We start from the raw sequence: 21,756 nt of genomic DNA, 5'->3' as shown, positions 1-21,756 counted from the left end.
AAAACTACACCCACCTAGCAAATCAGCCTGCCTTGAAATGCAAATGGAATGCATCACTTTTTGCCCCTTACTGTGCTCAGGATACATATTTTTCTGAGTAACTCAAATATTGGCTCTTTGAGTTCCGTTTAAAATTCTTAAAAATGAATCTCAGCAATTGAGCAAAGACAAACCATGACCTATATTTAACTACTCTTTTTTAATGTTACTGTACTTTGACAACTTCAAGTCCCCTAAATCCAAATTCCTTAAAGACTTGATAAAGTAATTCATATTTAAGTCCTTGAAAATGGACCCAAAGATCTACCTTAAGAATTAAAAGCACTGCACAGCCCAGATTTTTGCTAAGTCATTTTTATCCAATGGATAAAATCAGAATTAGTCTTGAAATTACATGCAGGCGGCGGGCAAAGGCCTTTAATCTGGAACACACTTTGCAATTATGAGCATGGGGAGGTTTTTTTTTCTCTCCTTTTTAAGTTGATGTGGTTTTAACTATTTGCTTTTCTCAGTATAGCTTCCCCAATATTCATTCATTCATTCATTCATTCATTCATTCATTCATTCATTCATTCATTCATCCATTCATTCATTCATTCATTCATTCTAAAAAGAATTGATTTAGCCATTCACCATAAAAAATATACACATAAATTCTCAAAATATTTTTATGGTTTTAGTTTTTAGCCTACAGAGATACATTTCTTAAAAATGGCTCTGAATAAGAGTCAGAGGCATCTGCCAAGGTACTGGATCAGAATGTCATGACCTTATTGAAAGCTAGTTTTATAAGCTATTGCTTATTAGAGATGGACTCCTATATGCCGAAATAGCAGTAGAGTCCAAACCTAGACATAAAGTCATGTAACCATGCCATACCTATAGTCATCCTTCCATGAAGATTATTGAAAAAACATATCTATATTCAAAAGCATGTTTAATGAGATAAACATGGGCTCTTAATCTTCAGAAAAAGAAAACACTGTATTTAAAAACCCTGAAAACATACTTTGATCTAATGAATGATGTAGCAAAAAACATTGGTGACATCTAAAGATAGAACAATTTGTTTGTTTTGTCTCTGATTCCATGAAGACCCTCAAAGTTTATCAGAACTAACAAAAATTGCTAGAACTAGAGTTTTTTTCTTTATCCATAAACATTATATGATATACAAACCGTTAATAATTCAAACTTTTCTGTAAACATTACATGTATCTTGAAACCATATTACAAGAAAAAAATAACATTTGGGTGTGAATATATTTCATGAGAAATACGGTCAGCATTTTTTAAGTTGAAAATTACACTGTGTATTTGTACTTAGTAGAAGCATGAATAGTCTCTTTCATTTAGAGTTGGACAAGAAATAAGAAATGCTCAATTATTAAAACTGTACAAGAAAACCTGCAGATGGTTTAAATTATTTTGTGTTTAACTCTACTGCACTCAAGAAAATTACTTAAAACCCAAACCACACAGCATAACTATAAAATTAGATTCTTATTGTTTCTAAAACCCCAAGTCTTCTTTCCCTAAAGGTTGTTGTTTATTTACAACACACATGAAATTAAACATAAGCTATTTCAAAAAAGTTTTCTGAAATCCTGAGACAAACAATAAAACATTGTCAAGAAAAAACTAGACCAAAAACATGTATTCAGTAGTTTCTATTCGCAAACATAAATTTTAAACTCAATTTAAAATGTGCACTTAGTTAAACAGTAAGCTAAAGAACTAAACATTCTTTTTTGTAATGCTGGACACAACCTGTGAAAATTTTCTGCATTTAGATTCAACAATGCTCTTATCTGCAGCTCATCTCCAGAGAGACAATTACCATTTCCTTTGCCTTGATCTTGTTTGTTTAACTTGACACAGTGAAGAAAGGGCTGACATTGACCAAAATCCCCAGCATTAATTTATTTCATGTTCAGCATTCATCATTGCCATGGTGCAAGCAATATCTGGCATTCATTTGAAATAGCTGCCCAAGAAGCACTACAGAAAAAGCCTGGCTGCTTGGAAACCAATACGTTCTTCATATGATCAGAGTCCTATGGGCAGGTACAAATAATGTATGGGTTTGTTGAATTTCTCTCTTTTAAGGAATGATGCAGAGCATCCAGTTTGAAGTTAAAGTAACAGGATGTATTTCCTTCATAGTTAGGATTAAACAACTGAGCCTTGGGTAAGTGAAAATTTTGAAAATAGATATGCTTGAATTATATTTGGTCTTGACCCTAGAATGCATTATTTCCTTTTCGTTTTTCAGATTCTTTTTAATGTAAGAGTATAATAATTACACTTCAGATTCTCAAATGCATATGATTCTCAAACAAATACAACTATGATTTTTTAAAACTTTATCCATCAAAAAAAAATTGCTTTCCGCATCAGAAATATTGTTACCGCTTTTGAAGCAGGTGAAGAATTGTCTATCAGTGGTATTCCATGCCTGACTTCTTTAAAAAGCATATTTCTTATTCAGCCCTTTAAGCCATAATTAACTTGGATTTAATCTAAATTGTCCAACACAACAGAATGTGTCTTATAAAAAGAAAAAAAAAGAACATGCACCATACAGCACCTCATCCTTGAGGGCGGACACACTAGTCTTCGCTGGCTTTAAGTTAACTCTTCTTTTTAAGAATGAAGTGACAACTGTGTGGACTTAAAAATCTATTCTTGCACACCCATTGACAACCAAGAGATAAAAAGCAAGTACACTTGTTTCCTTTCACTACAACTCACCTGCAAAAATTCATTGAGTTCAACTTGTCCATTTTTGTTCAAATCCACTTCATTCAGAATTTCATGCAGTGTATTTTCATCCATTTGGATATGGATATTCTAAATAAAAGAAAATCACAAAATAATGAGTTTTAATTAATAATTATGCAAATCCCTTCATTAATGTTACCAACCTTTCAAAAATTGAGAAATATTACTTATAGAAAGCACTAGATGAAAAAAATTATCTCATATAATCTTTATATTCTTTTACTATCAAAGATAGTGGACCAAAAAAATATTACCTCTAATACACGCTGAACATCGACAATGGTAATAAAGCCCTTTTGGTCTGCATCAAACTTATGAAATCTCTTCTTATACCTGGAACACAACATTGAATATTGGAAAAATTCACTTATGTAGGTGAATGGAAAAAAAAGATATATAGAAACTTATTAAAAGTACCTGTCAATGTCTGAAGGCAGTAGGCTAATTTCAGAGCGATCTGTTAACTGTTCTGATCGAGATTTGTAGCCCATTTCATAATACAGAAATCTCTTGGCTGTTTCAAGTTCTTCCTAAAATATAGACACATAAAGTTCAAAGATTTACGGAAAAAGGTATTATTTTTCTTTTGGTTTTCTAAAAAGGAGCTGATGCTCATTTATCTGACCAGCACAATCTTTTATTTCTCCAAGTTTTATTGAAGTATAATTTATAGTCAATAAAATTCACCTATTTTAGGTATGTTGTTTGATGTATACTCGCCCATGATGAATCTTTAGAACATTTCTGTCCTCTAAAAAGCTTCCTTCTGCCGGTTTGCAGTTCATTTCTTCCCCTGACCGCCAGTCCCAGGCAACAACTGATCAGCTTTTTGTCAACACAGTTTTGCCTTTTCTAGAATTTCATACAAAATGGTTCATATAGTAGGTAGCCTTTTGTGTTTGACTGCTTTCATGTAGTATGATTCTGAAATTCATCCATGTTGTTGTGTGTTTTAATGGTTTATTTCTTTTTAATGCTGAATAGTCTTCCACAGTATTGACTAGCAAAATTTCCAGGACCGAATTCTTGTTGTTCGGTGACAGCAATTAAACGTGAAGAAGATGTCTAGGACTTGAACAACTACTATCAAGACAGATGTGAGATTAGCTATTCTGAAGTTCTGTCACTAGGATACTGATAGTTGGCTGGAAGTTACAGTCATGTGAATAAACAAGCTATCCTGACTAGTTACTCTTCGTGTTTTCAATGTCCCCAGCCTCAGTTGATACTATTGCTGAGAACACTGTCTTTCTTAGTTTACATCATGTCAGTCTCTCATCTAAAAACTTCCAAAATGATTCTATTGCACTGTGTATTGTTCACAAATATCTTTTTCCTCCCTTTTACAGACGAATAGTACATGTACACTCTTCTCCCCCCCACCATAAGTTTACTTCTCGGCCCCATTGATGTTAGCTTGGACATGTGATTAAGTTTGGCGAATGGGACATGAATGGACATGATAAAAAATTATCTCAGCTAATACATACATAAAATATATAATATACAATATATACTATAAAAATGTATTATGCCACTTTTGAATAAAAGCTTGAAAGCAACTGCACAACTTGGCTTTGCCTCTCTTGCTCCTATGCCATGAGAAGGGTATGAATCAGAGAGATCTGAAGCCACTCTGGAACACAGAGAAGAGCCATAATAGCTAACACGCACCCTTCATGTAATATGATTGAAAAATAAGTGCTTGCCATAGTAAACCAACAAAATTTTGAAATTGTTATACAGCATAACCTAGAAAAAATTTACTAATACAAGTAGGAAATTTCCCAGCCTTCTCATCAAAGGATCTTATGTAAGTGATTGGTGACTTTCCTCCTTTTTCTTGGGAAGACATACTTTTTTTCTGAGATTATTCCCTTCCTACTTTCCTTTCTCTTAGGAGAAATATATATAATTTATATAGATACATATATTTTAATATAAATAAAATAAATATATATAATAGGAAAAATACATATGATTAGGAACACCAAAAAATTATCTCAGCTAATATATACATAAAATATATAATATACAATATGTATTATATAAATATATTATATATGTATACATACACATGATATATACAACTTCTCTGAAAAACTTCTCTGTGAAGTCATCAAGCGCATTCTTCACTGGCAGATTATTCTTCATACAAGAAAATCCACCAGTTATAAACGAAATTATTTTTCCATTGCACCAATTTTACCCAGCCATTTTCTACAAAACTAATTCAAGTTTCATTTCCCTGGAAAAGGCATCTCTGATGCTTCCCTCCAAGAACAAGCTCTTCTTTGATTCATGTCCCTTCATTCCCTATGTATTTATGCATACTCCATCAAGCAAGGTATCATGGAATTTCAAAGCTGGAGGGGATTTTTCCCAAGAAGTCACTCAATGTATCTTCCTAACCTTAAATTTTCTTTACATTCCAAAACTGGAAGCATGAGGTCTCCATCTGAAGAATAGGGCAATAGCTCACTACCACTGAAAGTAGCCCATAAAGGGATGGCTCCAATTACAGAAAGGTTTTATGTTGAGATTAAACCCATCTCTTTGCAGTTCTTCCAGTTTGTTTGGGATTGGCATGTACCTAGAAAGGAATAACTATCAGCTTCATCAGTCTGGAGATATAATTTCTAGTAATGCAGCTTATGAGTGCAATTGCATAGGGGGTAGCCATGATCTACTGTTAAATGCTATGATTCAGTTAACACAGAAACATATTTTGTTTTTATATGTGCTACTGGTAAGCTTCATCAAATTTATCATGAATGGATGGAGTTTTTTCCTACCTAATGCAAAGTTTGCCATTTATCTCTATTAAATTATACCTAATGAAATTTCACTCATTGCTTCAATTTGTCATCATTCACTCTCCTTCCAGTTTCATGTTATTGGTATCCCAAAGATGCATGCCATCAACAATATAATCTAAGTACTTGACGCAAGGTAGACTAGGTCAAACCAAGGACAGAGTCCTCATGACCTGATACCAAAGACCTCTTCTGAGGCAAACAGTGATCATTTATTTGCCTGATTACAAATCCACCAATTTAAAAAAGATATCACATGGGGCTTCATAAAATGCTTTAAGGAATTCAAATATATTATGTCTATAACATTTCCCTGACCTAACAATTTTATTGTTCTTTATGAAAAGAAAATGAAATGTCTGAAATGATTTTTCCTGAATAATTCCTTACTAGCATCCAGTGATCACTATACTCCTTGCTAACCACTGATACAATAAACTTAAAATGCCATAATCCAGAAAACTGTCCAAGATCAATGCTAAGACCACTGATATATAGGTTAAAAACTACATTTTCCTCTCCTCTGTCTTTTTGGAATTTGGTACTACATTTGCCCACCTTCTGTCTTCTACGGTTCTGTTCCTATTTGCTACAATATTTTAAAGCTCAAAGGTAGTTAAATAAATTCCGTCTGCAAATTCTCTGAACACCCTCAGGTATAATTTTTCTAGGTTGGCATACAAACTCATTTAGAGTAAACTCATATTTGAATATCTATTTCCTCTTACCAATATTTATTTTGCTCTTTTCACACTGAAAATCATTCTCCTTGACCAAAAAGAAAAACATGGGTATTAAACTATGAGTTGAAAAGTTCTCCCTTTTCTCCAGCATTCAGGAACACAGTGCCAGTCACCTTAAGTAATAACCTAGGTTAGGCCTTACTTGCATTCTTTTCCATTTTTAAAAGTTATTTTTTGTGTCCTTAGCATTTTGTCCAACATTCTGCCAATTCCTGAAACTATTCATATATATCCATATTATTCCTGGATACCTTTTCATTGCTTAGCACTTGTAGTCCCTCTGTTTGCTGTTTAGCAGCTTGCTTTTGTTCAGAGACACTCTGTTTCTTCTGCCTCAGTGGAATCAATTTTGAAAGAATTTTTTGTTGTGAGCTTCTCTCAATCTACTTAAGTGGTCTTCTCTGTAAAGTCTCTCAGTGAAATTCAGCATGTTTTGTCTGAAGGCTATGTAAAATGTACCTTACCAAATACTATGGCAGCATTTCCCAAAATATGTCTCAGGCAATACTCATCTTTCTCTCCCCTAACCCTTCCAAAAAGATCTGCCTCTGAATAACTCCCCTTTTGGAAACTGACAATGCATTTAAGCATTTTAAAGGTGCCAAGTTATCTGCATTAAAAAAAAAAAAAATGGTTTCTTTTGTGTAACTCAGAATTTTCTAAACTCTTTTGACCAAGTAGTCATCTTTTGACTTACATTAATTTATACCCTGGGGAACACAATTTGGCAGTGTCCCATTCTCTATATATCCCCAGCATCTCCTGTCAATCCCCAACTCCCCTAGACACCTTCCTCCCTAATTGGTTGTTCCAGGTTGGCTGGATTTGGTCTAGAGTGACAGTTCTCTAGATCTTTCTCTAAATTTTGAAAAACATACATACATTTCTGAGGTACATATGTGTTGTAAACACTTCAATTAGATTTCAAGCTCCTAGAAACTATGAGCTATTTTTTATTCCCCTAAAATATTTAGTAAAATACTCAGTATACAAGTCACTCATTAAGTATTGACTGGTAAAAACGACCACAATTCATCTATGGAGAGTTATTTATCACCTTGTTCCTCTTTCACTTTTGCAGGTTAAATAATCCCAATGCTTTTAACCTTTTCTCAGAAGTCCAGCTTTCTAACCTTTAATTCTTCTTCTTTTTTTCCCCTCTCCTTTGTTCTCGCTACTGTTCACTGTCCTTATTAACACCCCTACGTCTCAGATTCTGAGTAATAACTTTAGGTCTTTTATTTCTGTTTCTTTGTTGAGGGGGGTGGGAGAATATTTCTGAGTACATAAATCTGCTCATAAAATCTGAACTGAAGTTAAATCTTGTTTCCTAGGAAGGGTCAAATACAACCAGTTTAAAGAATTTTCTTCCTCCTTCCTACCTCCTACAGCCTGAATTCCTGGCACAAAATATCTTCCTGCATATTCAAATCATTCCAATCATAATTTTTACAGGAACACATTATCCTCAATCCTATATGGCAAAAATGATTGACAGTAGCACCGGAGTAAGTTTCATTCTGTGTTGCCTCGGTATATAGTTTTGTTGATCAAACCAAAACTCAAAACTGAAAGAGCTATAAACCAGTCCCGCCAATGCAGAGACAACAGGGCAATGTGGAGAAAGCACATGCTCTCAGATCAGAAAACCTGGTTTCAATCCTAGTTGCACAATTTACTAGTTGTATGAACTGTGACTGGGACTTACTCCCTGAGCCAATTTCCTCTACTATGAAATGGGGGTAAAGGTTATGCCTGACAAAGATGTATCAAGGTTAAGAAGCTCTTTTCAACCAGTGGATTTCACCAGCAGTACACTATATATGTTGCATTAAAATTACTACAGAATTTTTGAAAAATAGGGCCATGGTTTCACCCCTAAAGACTCTGACAGATAAATCAGACTCTAAATCAGTCCTTGAAACCTGCCCTTTCCTGTGCATTTCCCAGGTGACTCTGCTATGTAAGCGTCTCTGGGAATCTACACCAGAATGAGAGTACTTTAAGGACAGGGCCTGTGCCTAATCCTTCCTTACACATGTGACATAGATGCTCACTAATGTTCATTCGCTCATTCAGTAGATATTTATTTAGGGCCTCCTACATGTGCTGAGCACGGAGAGTACAGAAACAAAACAGCTCACCTCTTCTCCTCCCGGGAGCTTACTTCCTGGAGGAGAGGCAGCAACAAATAACTAAATGCATGATATGTCAAATGGGAATAGATGCTAAAGAGAAAGTAGGGAAAGGGGTAGAAAATGCCATTCAGATAGGGGAAAGGGGATCTTTTATTCAGCGGCGTTAAGGCAGGCCTCTCTGGAGTAGAGACTAGTAGGAAATGAGGCAATAGGTCCTGAGGATATCTAGGGAAGAACATTCCAGGCAGTGAGATTAGCAGGGCTTGAATAAGGAAAAGCAACTTGACCTGTGGATTGGAAGGGAGTGAATGTGAGATTAGCAGGGCTTGAATAAGGAAAAGCAACTTGACCTGTGGATTGGAAGGGAGTGAATGAATGGGGAAAAAGACCAGAGGGATCAGAAAGGTGGTGGTCAGATCATGAAGGACTTGTAAATCACTGTAATGACTTTGGCTTTACTCTGAGTATACGACAGGGTGTGTTAGCAAAGAAATTTTTAATTATCAGTCCTCATCTGACTAAACCTATCAGCAGCATTTGACACAGCAGATTACTTTCCTCTTCTTGAAATACTTTCTTCCTTTCCTTCTGGGTCACAGCTCTCTCTTGAGTCTCCTCACACCTTCTCCAACCTCACTAGCTATTATTGTCCCTTTCTCCTGAATTCTTCTTTTTCTCTCCAACTTCCGAACTCTGGAGTACTCAGGGCTCAGTCTTTGGACCACTTGCTGTCATCTACTACATGAACTTCTTATAAGATCTCATCCAGTCTGATGACTTAAATACCAACTCAAACGCCTATCTCCAGTTCAGACCTCCCCTGTGAACTGCAGACTGACATATCCAATGATCTGGCTTATGCTTTAATAGAATCACTGAAGTTGTTAAAGCAGGGACCCTGGTTTATGTGGATTATTGTAACAGAAGAGATGCTGGTAGCCTGAATCAGAGTGATAGCAGCAGAATGTGTTAAGAAACAGTTGAATTCAAGCCATTATTTGAAGGTAAATATGATAAGGTTTGCTGACGGATTTAGATCAGGTATGATACAAAGATTTAGGCCTAAGCAACGAAAAGGTGGAATAGCTATTTATAACATGATGAGGTCAGTAGTAGTAGCAGTAATAGTTTGGGGAAGGTAGAAGATCCAAGAGAGATGGTTTTATGGACTGAACACCATAAAATTTTGTCCCCCAAAATTCATATGCTGAAGCCTTAAACCTCAATATGATGATATTCAGAGATGGGGACTTGGGGAGATAATTAGGTTTAGATGAGTCTTGAGTGTGGGGTGACCCTCTCTGTCTCCTCCATGTGAAAACACAAGAAGGCAGCTATCTGAGAGCCAGGAAGTATTCTCACAAGAATCCAACCAGGCTGGAACCCTAATCTCAGATTTCCAAGCTCCAGAATTGAAAGAAATAAATGCCTGTTGACTCCACCCAGTCTGTGGTACTCTGTTAGAGCAGCCTGATTAGACTAAGACAGATGGTGCTCCAGAAAGCAGCTCAAGAAAGAGGGCGTAATCACGTGTGTCAATGCCGCTAATGAGGTGAGCAGAAAGAGGACCGAGGGACGACCAGGATACTGAGCAAAGTGGAGGTTACCGGTGAGCGTGACCAGAGCTACGACAACAAAGTGGCAGCAAAAGAGCCTAAATGCAATGGGCTCAAGAAAGACTGGGGCGAAGAACTGAACCAATGAGTACAGAAAGTCTTTTCTGAATAAATTCATGAAAATGACTTTGCGTATCATAAGATTTTGGTTTAATTTAAAAACATGAAGATCTTCTGTTTATTACAACAAGCCCAGGGTGGTATGTGTGGGCATCTGCGCATCACTGACTTTCTTTTTTTAATTTGGATATAAATATAAAATTTCAAATGACACAAATCAATACGCATTTGGTGGTCAGGCAGTAAAACCACTATTTCCTACCAAAGGCAAATTTGCAGGAGTGTGAATTTCACTGCAGAATGCATTCTAAGAGTGTATTCAATGAAAACCAGAAAAGGTTCTACCCACAATCATTATTATCTTACTTTTTCAGGAATTATGACCACTAATTTGAGAGCATTTTTCTATAAGAGATTTTCCAGAAACAACAAACAAATTTTGGTACAAGAATATCTTTCCAGTTTCCTAGAACCTAGCATTATCAAGCACACACGTATAGAGAGAGAGAGAGAGAAAGAGAAAAGAGAGAGAGAGAGAGAGAATTTGGCAAGGAATCTAAAGTCACCACAGAAACTATGCTTGCCTCTACTAACAGATCAATATATTACATGTTTATAATGAGGACTGTGGTTTTAAAGACTTCTGTATAATACCTGTTTTTTATGATCATCCCAATTCAGTTCTTTGCCCATCAGTTCAACAATCCTGGGTAGGGCTTCCTCTGCTGCCTGGACATTTAGAAAGGCCAGGCGAGTGCGACGAGAAATCATATCCACTGCAGTGCAGGCATACTCCTTAATCCCATATTTCACCTGAGTTTGAATTAAAGTAAAATGATTAGTTTAGGACTTTTTTTAAAAAAGAGAGAAAGCAGTTTCACCTTAAAAAAAAAATGTGTGTTTAGGAAAAGTGATATTTTTCGTTCTAAACTCTGGTTCTGTAGCAGCATGAGACACAGTAACATCATACAAGTTCCCCATCTGCCTGCCAAAAGAGGTTTGGAAATTGGGACAAACTGGACAAAAGTTAATGCCTTCTTTCTGAATAGAATCTGGCACAAACATGCAAATCGCATCACTTCTTATTTACCATGCACAGTAATCATGTACCTCTTTGTTTATACATAACATGGATGTTAATTTACACACCGGAGTAGGCAAAGGACAATTATTAAAATGTTATGGTCTGATCTCTTTAGGCTGTCCAAAGATTTCTGTCTCAGAGTAATCAGATGACCGAAGCCCTACCTTCAATCAATAAGCAAATGCTTACTGGATGCCCAGGTATTAAGATGCAGTGAATTTTAAATAAATATAAAGCATGGTCTCTGGCTTCATAACATGTGAATCCTTGATGAGAAACAAAGCTTAATCTTTGAGAAGTTAAGTGTCAAATCAAGATCTGTCATCAGGCAGCACATGAGTGATATAGAAGCTGTATCACAAGTTCACAAAAGGGCAAACAACTGTAAATTAACAAGACTTGGGATAGCTCCGTGGAGGAAAAAGAAATACATATTTTCTTTGTTATTGTTACCATAATCAATATCACTTTAGAGTTAAAATAAAACTTTGTAAATGAAAGGATCTGTACTGAACAGACATTTTACTCCAGGCTTTAGCTGACCTATGTGCATTAAAACTTAACTATATGGTAATTTTTAAAGAAGATGAAAAAAACAGATGAATAGTGTCCCATGTAGACAGGAAATTCCCACACGACCATTCACATACCTCTGCTTCAATGTATGGAAATTCTGACACAAGACGCACACCAACAATGGGCCATCTTTTTCCAGTCACACTTGCCATTTTGGCCACCTCAAAAGCCTTGTCACCATAGGTTGCAGCAAGATGCTGAGCCACCTAGGGAAGTAAAATTGCATTAGGCAGGTACTTTGACCATCAATAGCTTCTAGGTACAAAGCAAAACATGTACACGCTCCTCTTGTCAGCTTTTTACAGCCTGTGACTAATAGTTCTAGGAGAGTATTCGATTTTGCTTCTGTGGGAGGAAACCACTTGGGCTCCGAATGCTTAGGCCAGCACTAACTCTCCTTTACATGTGTCACTGTATCAATGACTGATGAAGCTTCAGCTTCCTTCTGCTCCCAATATCACTTCTGAAGAACAGCCTTCCTGGTGTTCTAATAGAATGAATCTGGGATGGCCTGTCTACTGAAAACAAACCAAACAAACCCCAGATTTTAAAATAGAAACTCAAATGCGTATTATCTTTTAGTCCACTAAAAGAAAGAAGACCTTTTTTCCTTTTCTCCATGAGTTCACTCGCCCAGTACACAGACGGAAACGAAGCCAGCAAAAGGAAATTCTACATCAAGGAGGTCACTTGGTTGCTGATTCTGTTATTGGCGATAGTAAGATTCGGTGGAGTCAGATGACATGGCAATGCATACCCACCTCACTTTCAAGTCCGTAATCCTGGACAAGCCTAATGTAGAGTGTGGGGCTCCAATCTTTGCCCCCTTGAAGGAAAAGCCCAACTGTTTTACTTGGTCCTGCTTTCAAATTATGAGCCTTTATTGCAGCATCTATGGTATCTTCTGCCATAGAGCGATAGGTTGTCCATTTTCCACCTACAAGTAAGTAGATAAATAATTCACTACGTTGCCACCCCTTATTTTTCTTATAATGAACCATTTATCAACTTATGAATAACAAAATCTACTCATTGTTTATAATAAATGTGGCAAAGATATATGTAAGCGTTTACTCAGAATCATTAAAAAAAAAAATCCTTGCTGGTTAGAGTTAAAGGAGATTCCAGTGTGACCACTGAACTAAAGTTCCTATCTAAAGTATTACACACTCAAATAACCAGGCAACACCCCGTACCTGCTATAGTGATGAGGCCGCTCTCACTGATATCCACAACATGATTTCGGGAGATAGACTGAGTATCTGCAGACTTGGGGTCTATAACCAGGGGACGAATGCCGCTCCAGGCTGCCAGGACGTCCCCTCTTCTCACTGGGAAGGGTCAATGCCAAGGGTTAAGAGGATCGCTCAGCAACATGTCAACAAAACTATGATAGTTAATAAGCAGGAAAGACTTCAGTAAATGGAACACATAAATATGCACTTTAAAAGAAAGTCCTTAAATGTAAGAACTAAGTGAGTGGATAAGTACAAGAAAAACTCAAAGAACTATTTTGTTACAAAAATAATCTCCATGAAAATAAATAAATAAATAAATAAACAAACAAACAAACAAACAAATAAATAAATAAAAACCTTGAAAATTACTGACACTAGTACCGAAGAGGAAACAAATGTTAGTAACCCTGAGCTGGGACTATCTGAAATAGTTAAAAAGACCAACAATATAGGCAGGAACAAAAATAAAAGCAAACTAATAGACTTATGACTTATTATATTTCCTTCTAGAATGTATCTTGCTATCTCTTCTCAGGGAAGACAAAGATCCTTAGTTGAGCATTTATACCAGGCCTAGCCTTGTCAAAGCGCTCAGTATACAGGTTGCATCTCATTTAATCTCACAAAGACTCATAACATTGGCTATTATTTTTCTCACTGCACAAATGAGAAAAAAGATTGGAAAAGTTTAAGCAACTCGCCCAAAGCACACATCTTATAAATTGTAAACCAGCACATTTTTGTTCATTAAATTGTACTATCTCTCAACTGTTGACAATTTCCACACTCTCTGTTATTTTTTCTTTTCTGATCCTGTTGTCTTGATAACTGCCACCAAAACAGGTATACTGTCTCCTTCAAGTATAGGGGAACAACACTTGTGTTATAGAGTATAGAAATTCTTTGAAAATTCAAGATACCATGCCATTTTCTTTACTATCTCTGCCAAAATAAAACTACCTCTTGATACCAAAAGTTGATTAAGTTTACAATATAATCGGACAGCAGTTGCACAACACTCTGTACTGACCTAAAAATGGCTAAGGAGAGCAGCCCAGTTGTGGTTCTGGTGTACCATCAAGGGCAAGGGCAAGACCTGAGGGCAGAGCTTTCAGAACCTACTTCTCTTTATCCAGATCAGCTTCAGAGAAGGCCTAGCTGTTTTCCCCTCCACTCTCCACATCAAGGAGCTGACCACGTGCACCGATCCAACAGCTGTCTAATGATGCACACTCTGGGGTGGTCACTGCTTACCTGGTCCTGTTGCGCTTACTTTGGTAAACCACTTAATCCATTTCTGGGTAATAGAGAAGTGCAATTTAGCTTCAACCATGACTTTGGTCATTCTCCCTCTTACTCCCAGCCATTACCCATAGTGATGAAAAACTGTCTACTGTCTTGAAAATATCAAGGAAACGGGAAAACTGGACAGACGCATGCAAGACAATGAATTTGGACCCTTACCTTACACTATATACAAAATTAACTCAAAACGGATCAAGGGCCTACCCGTTAGATCTAAAACTATAAAACATTTAGAAGAAAATATAGGGGAAAACTTCATGACATTGGATTTGGCAATGATTTCTTGTATGTGTCATAAAAGGCACAGACAACAAAAGAAAAAAATAAATAAAATGGACTTTATCAAAATTAGAAACCTTTGTAAATCAAAGGATATCATCAACAGAATGAAAAGACAACATATGCAATGGGAGAAAATATTTTCAAATCATATATCTGACAAGGGGTTAAGATCCAGAATATAGGTAAGAACTCTAAAGCTCAATAACTAAAAAAGATAACTCAATTGAAAAATGAGCAAAGGATTTGAATAGACATTTCTACAAAGAAGATATACAAATGGCCAATAAGCACATAAAAAGATGCTCATAAAAAGATGATCACTAATCATTAGGAAAATGCAAATGCAAACCACGATGAGATACAACGTCATACCGTTTAGGATCGCTATTATAAAAAATTTTAAAAAACAAATCAACAGGAAATAACAAGTGCTAGTGAGGAGGTGGAGAAATTGGAATGTCCTCGTGCATTCCTAATGGGAAGGTCAAATGATGCACCCGCTATGGATAAATACATGGCAGTTCCTCAAAAAATATGAACAGAATTACCAGATGATCAAGCAATTACACTTCTGGGTTCATACCCAAAAGAAATGAAAACAGGGGCAAGCTGTACACCACCCCGATGTTCAGAGCGGCATCACTCGTAACGGTCAAAATGTGGAAACGACCCAAGTGTCCACCAACAGATAAATGGATAAACAGAAATGTGTCATATACATGCAATTGGACATTATTCAGCCTTAAAAAATAAGGACATTCTGCCACAAGTTACAGCATGGATGAACTTTGAAGACATTATGCTATGTGAAATAAATCTGTCACAAAAGGACAAATATTGTGTGATTCCCTTCATATGATATACCTAGAGTAGTTAAATTCATAGAGACGGAAAGTACAACAGTGGTTGCTGGGCAGTGGGCGGAGTATAGGGAGATAGTACTTAATGGAGTTAGGGAAGATGAAAAAACTGTGGAAATTGATGGTGGAAATGGTTGCATGAAAAATGTGAATATATTTAATGCCACAGAATTGCACACTTAAAATGGTTAAAATGATAAATTTGATTTATATATATTTAACAACAATTGTAAAAAAAAAAGACAAAAGGAAAATTTGACATAATTCAAGTTTCAGAAGATTAAGGAAATATTTTTACATATAACACAGCAGTACCAGGGCCTCTACAAGCCCATATCAAACCCATGCCTTAGTTCAAATTAAACCATCTCATTCAGGAAGCACAGTTTTGTGAACAGAGTGCAGTCTGGATTTCAGATCCCATTTACCCTGTGGTCATATACCTCTTTGTACAGTAAGCCTCCTATATATTTATAATCCCTGAAAACTATTTAGATATATATCTAGTAGACTCGGTGCGAAGAATGACAAAGACTTCCTGAAATGATTGGAATAGTGCATACACACACACAGACACACACAGCAGCTAACCAAACACAAGAATAAGACCCTAAAAACAAATAAATTATACTGGATGACAGATAATTCCTCCATCTTGATCTCAAAGGACAAAAAGATATGTGGTAAAGATAAATTCAACTAAGGTAAATCTGGCATATTTTAATCTATCTCCTTAGGGCCACCCATACATGACTGCAATCTGAAAGGAGAGGTACCCATACACTTCTACGAAGTGTTTACTCAACCCATACCCAAACATTGTATCTGAAAGGAAGAAGAAACATAATACACAGGTGAGAAAAGCCTCCGTCTTCTAGTCTTCTTAACTTGGAGACCATAAGGGAATCTCCATGCAGGGATTCCAGTCCTCGACCTGCTCATTTGCATTCTCAAACAATTTTAATCCTGATGGATTCCACGGAATGGAGGTTAATTCTTGCTTTACAGGATTCCACAAAAGTCCTGTAAAACCTTGACACAAATCATGCAATGTTTTAATCTTAAAAAAAAAAAAAAAAAAAACAACTAGGAAATTACCACTATTTTCCATTAGAGTTCAAATCATCCTCCGAGTCAAAAATAAAGCTCGGCCAACCACTGAGAACGTCACTGCAGCCACCACAAAGTCTGCAGTGTGTCTGAAATTCCTTAGGTCGCCACACTGACCAGGAATTTCGTTTCAACTCTTAAGGCCCTCTGACTGATTTTAAACTTATTTGATGAAAAAATAAGACTTTCTGGACTAGATCTGAAGCATATGCAAATAACCTTTGAGGCAAATGCTTTACCTTTTCTGGTATAGGAAGAAAAATACATCTATGTAAGTGCGCTGTCAGAAACAAAAAGACCAAACTAAAACATTCAAGTTTTTCATTCATAGGGGGACATTAAGTAAAACATAAGGTATACTAATAACATTTTAATCCTTACTCTTGATATTGACAATCAAAAAAAGAAAATACTACCAGGAAGAGTTCATAATGTGTTGGGAACTTTCATTTACTTCTCTTGATATCTTAGCATTCAGCTTTAAGCCTAAAAATTATATCAGATAAATATTGGGATTAAATTTATTTTAAAAGATACATTTAAGTACAATCAAATTTTCAATCACATTTAAAATATACAGGGGCAGCCAGATGGCTCAGTTAGATAGAGTGAAAGCTCTGAACAGGGTTGCCAGTTCGATTCCTACTCGGGCCAGTGAGCTGTGCCCTCCACAACTAGATTGAAGACAAGGAGCTGCCACTGAGTTTCTGGAGGAGCAGCCAGATGGCTCAGTTGGTTTAGAGTGTGAGCTGTCAACAATAGGGTTGCCAGTTCCCGCATGGGATGGTGGGCTGCGCCCCCTGCAACTATATTGAAAACGGTAACTGGACTTGGAGCTGAGCTGAGCCCTCCTCAACTAGATTGAAGGACAATGACTTGGAGCTGATGGACCCTGGAGAAACACTATTCCTCAATATTCCCCAATAAAATTTAAAAATAAAATAAAATATACATCAGGCTTTATGGCCTCCAGGATTTTTATATTAGTAAACCAGAGTTGTGGTTGGATCAGGTTCTCTCTCTGTCAGTTTTCTCTCAACCTTGAAATTTAATGATTTTTATGGATTATTCTAAGGCTATTTGCTGCTGAAAAATAAAGTACTTGTACCTCTTCACCACACAAATTAAGCAATGACCAGTCAGTCAGGACCCTAGGTGTAATCTGTATCTGTGGGGTAGACCATATAGCTAAACATATGAAACATCAATTCTAACCTCTTGTATAAAAGACAGCAATTAGCTGAGCTAACAGGTTTCTCTCCTTATCACCTACTCACCCACAGTGAAAACCTTGTACACTGTTAAATGAACCTTAATTAAAGTTCTCTGAAGGAAAAAAATTCAAACCCAGAAGGCAGATAGCATAGAGAAACTTGACTATTGCCTGGAACTGCTGCAGCCATATTGCACCCTGAGGGAAAGTAGGATTAAGCAAACTTAGAGGGTGATAGAGTAAAGAGAAATAAGGGCCATGAGCCTTAGACATTGCTGACTCACTAAATTAATCACCTTTGGAGGCTTCCTATATCTGGAGTTCGTCTTTTACAAGATAATACATTTCTTTATTTTATATAACAACAACAAAAATACAAATTCAATGACTTTATTCAGTATTTCCTTCTCCAAGGGTATAATATACATCCTTCCAGATTCTGTGGAGCAACACTCTTCCATAGACTTCTTTGCAGTGATGGAAATGGTCTATAGCTACTGTCCAATTCACTAGCGATTTCATAGCATGCAGCTATTAAGCACCTGAAATGTGGTTCATGTGGAACTGAATTTCAAATTTTATTTAACTTTAACTAATTTAAATTTAAATAGCCACATGTTTACTGCCAACACGGCCACCTCACCCACATCTCTAATGGAGCATGTTTTCAGTAAAATCTGACTATACTTCCTTTGCCATGAGAATAGTCTGCTGTAATGGCACACTTTCCCCCAAATACTTTACTGTCATAACAGGTTCCATATTTCTCATTTCAAAGTACCCTCCTTTCCTACTTATCTCATCAGTTTAAAGAAATGAAAATATTTTTCCTCAATTTAGTACTCCTAACCTTAAGTTCTCACCCAGATATTGTTTCTATCATTCAGGTTGTAGCCAAGGATAGGTAGTAAACATCACATACTTTAATTCTCCATAGTACAATATGTGAAGAAAATAACTCTACTCGAGTCTTTTATGTTTCAGAGCTCAAAGATTCATCTTAAAAAAAAAAAGATTCGTCTTGATTTTTCTGGTTCTCACACTGCCAAGATAGCTAAACAAGACTTCGTCACTGTTTCATCATCCTCACCACACTGAAAGTCTTCAGCAATGTCAATTATAATATTTCTTAAGACTCCATACACTGTCTCAATCAATAGTATGTATAGAGATCATGTATGGTGATCAATAAATATTAAGTGGCACATTAAAACATTCTCTGAACTTCTTATATCAAACAAAAAGTGTTGACCTTACCAAATCAAAAGGAAGAATATTTGGGCCTCAGGGTCAATATGCTAGGCTTTATATAAGATTTCTAATGACTGCATACATATTTAAACAATTGGATATTTCCTTTCAAAATAAATGAAAACTTTAAACAAAACAAGATGACAAAAAACAACACTACTATTCCAGTTGAGAAAAATCATCAAACACCGCTTTTTAGAATGGCTCACCCAGATGGCACCCAGTTGATCTTTTACGTGCCAATTGCCCAGATGTTAAAAAACCCACGAGTACCTACAGAGTGTATAAAAAGTCCTTGGTGATATTTTCCAAAGGATAGTGATAAACTAAAATTATTCTTCTACCATCATGTTTAAGAAGTATTTTTATTACAACCCTGATTTAAAAAAAAAAAAAAACTCATTCAGGCTTTAGTATATGTAATATATAAAGAGTAAAATATAAATAGTAAAGTTGAATAGACATTTTTCACAGCTGGTTGAAAAGACTAAGTGCTAGGTAATTGTTTCACATTATAATTAATATTTTTACTCTTAAAAACTTGGCAAGACAAGTGTTTGTTTTAAAAATTAATAGAAAATGAAGCCCACAGGAGGTGACAATTAAGAGCTAAATGTGTGGTTTTGTTTCACATCAGTTATTGAGCCATACGTTTTGGGGTGTTCTTTCTCATGTTTGCCACTTTGGAAAAAATCAATAAAAAGCACGTGAAAATATCTAAATGAACACAGGGGAAATAGTGTCAGAAATCAATACTTTTCTACCAGCGTGTTTAACCTGCTGAAATGAAGTGTTAATCACAGAAATAAGATACCATATTACATTTATAAACTAATGAAACTAGAAAAAGCAAAGCGCGTGACACTGTAATTAAACAGCTGGAAGACATCCAAGCCTGTGTAAGTTGATAACCCTGGTACAATCTCTGGCAGTGAAAAGGCAGGTCTGCAGTGAGTTGATATGGCCAGCTCAGTTGTTAATTGAATAGCAGGCAATCTATAAACACTACTAATTGCATATGTGAAAACCCGTGTACAACTAGAGAAGCTGCCTAGAGAAGCACTCCAGAAAAACTACATGGATAAAGCACTCGGCAAATCTTCTGTCTCTCTCAATCCCTTTAAGTCATAGCTTAGTTTCGCCACTGCGTCCTTGTGATTAACCTCTACACAGCAGACTTAATGATACATTTTTCAAAGGATCATTTTTCTTCCTAACCTAATAGGCACCACACAACTATCAATTACCCATTTCAGAAAAGAACAAACAAGTAATCTAGAAAATTCAGCCTGTGAATGGAAAGCTTTCTAAATCGGAAAAGAAGACATGGTCTTATTCCCAACAGGCAAAATGCTTTGCAGAATTGTTCCGACGCATTTTGCAGCAGTGTGGCAGCTGCTGTGAACAGCATGGAGTGTAAAGATTTGACACTTTTTTTCCTTTCCTTAGGATATAGCCATTTGGGAAGGCTCAGAAACTGTTGTCAGAATTTTACTATTCATCCATTTAATAAATCCTTTTAAAAATGATTATTTCAACCCCAGTGAATGCAAACATGTTAAAACTATTGCTCTCGGATCTAAATCAAACTTTGTACTTTTTAAATCTGTCAAGAGGACTGTTGGTCCCCAGGGTTTAGTTAGGAAACATGAAACCTCCTCTAGTTTAACATACAAATTCAAATAAGGCCAGCTGAGAGCAAAGGTCATTATCATTCTGAAGGTGTCCAGCAGCTTCCATAAATGAAGCGAGAGACTTAATGCACTCCCCAGTGACTATAACATCACATCATGGAACCCCCAAGTACCAATCCGAGTCAGACTGGAGCAGACTGACTTGTACTCTCATCATGCCTCCAATGCTAAAGAGCTATTGGCAAGAAACTTAAGGCTGCTGAGACTCAGTTTCTTCATTGGTAAAGCGAGAATTACAAAATATACCTCAGAAGGTTGTTATGAGAAATCAAAGAGGTAATATAGGCAATATGCTTAACTGAGTGTCTAGCATAAAAAGTGCTCAATAATGGTAGAGTTTAAACAAAATAAAGCATGTGTTACCCATTATAGACGAATGGAAAGATTAAAATACAGGCAGCAACAGCATGTAGCCCAATAACTGAATGGTGCCTGAAGCTGAGTTTTCTCTCACATTTCATCAGTATAGAAGAGAATATCAGGTCTCACCAAAATTCCTTGTAAAAAAATACAAATTTGAATGTCTTCACTTTAAGAAATAAACACCTTTCAAGTGACACTCTACCAAGACTGAAGGTAATTCCTCAAATATAAGGCTTTCAGTCAATTAGAAATAAAAATGAATAGTAACTATAAATAATCATTGTTAATTGTTTAAAGGGATAAGTGTGTCAGTAGGAAAGGTGTGACAAATGGGGTGCACAAGGAAATAAATAAAGCATATGAAAGAGCTGTCATCTCTGCTTTTACCCCAGATATTTGCTACTTGGAGAATTCAAGAGTCCCCAGACCACCATGAAAAAGTCCTGATTTATATAGTGTTTAGATATTAATTTCAACCACTTTTACCAAATATCATAATTGACAAAAACTGTTTGTTCATTTCACCAATTCCCTACCAAATTTCTGTTAACTGAAACGAGCTTTATGGACCAACCAGGTTCCACCAGGTATTGCATGTCTTGCACCTATTTATAGGCAGAATA

The 21,756-nt window shown here is 36.2% G+C and overlaps 1 protein-coding gene across 2 annotated transcripts in view; it reads right to left on the bottom strand.

The window, feature by feature from the left end:
- GPD2 (glycerol-3-phosphate dehydrogenase 2) overlaps positions 1–21,756 on the bottom strand; it is a 135,895-nt gene that overhangs the window by 3,531 nt on the left and 110,608 nt on the right. For both annotated transcript variants that reach the window (XM_081052554.1, XM_081052555.1), the window contains exons 10-16: positions 13,014–13,148; positions 12,579–12,754; positions 11,892–12,023; positions 10,812–10,970; positions 3,202–3,314; positions 3,039–3,117; positions 2,755–2,853 (exon numbers count right to left, since the gene is read on the bottom strand). In XM_081052554.1, coding sequence (XP_080908680.1) covers positions 2,755–2,853; positions 3,039–3,117; positions 3,202–3,314; positions 10,812–10,970; positions 11,892–12,023; positions 12,579–12,754; positions 13,014–13,148 — 893 coding nt within the window. The remainder of the gene's footprint in view (positions 1–2,754; positions 2,854–3,038; positions 3,118–3,201; positions 3,315–10,811; positions 10,971–11,891; positions 12,024–12,578; positions 12,755–13,013; positions 13,149–21,756) is intronic.

Source organism: Rhinolophus hipposideros (assembly GCF_964194185.1).
Source record: "Rhinolophus hipposideros genome assembly, chromosome: 6".
Lineage (NCBI taxonomy): Eukaryota > Metazoa > Chordata > Mammalia > Chiroptera > Rhinolophidae > Rhinolophus > Rhinolophus hipposideros.
This window is presented reverse-complemented; position numbering and strand designations above follow the sequence as displayed.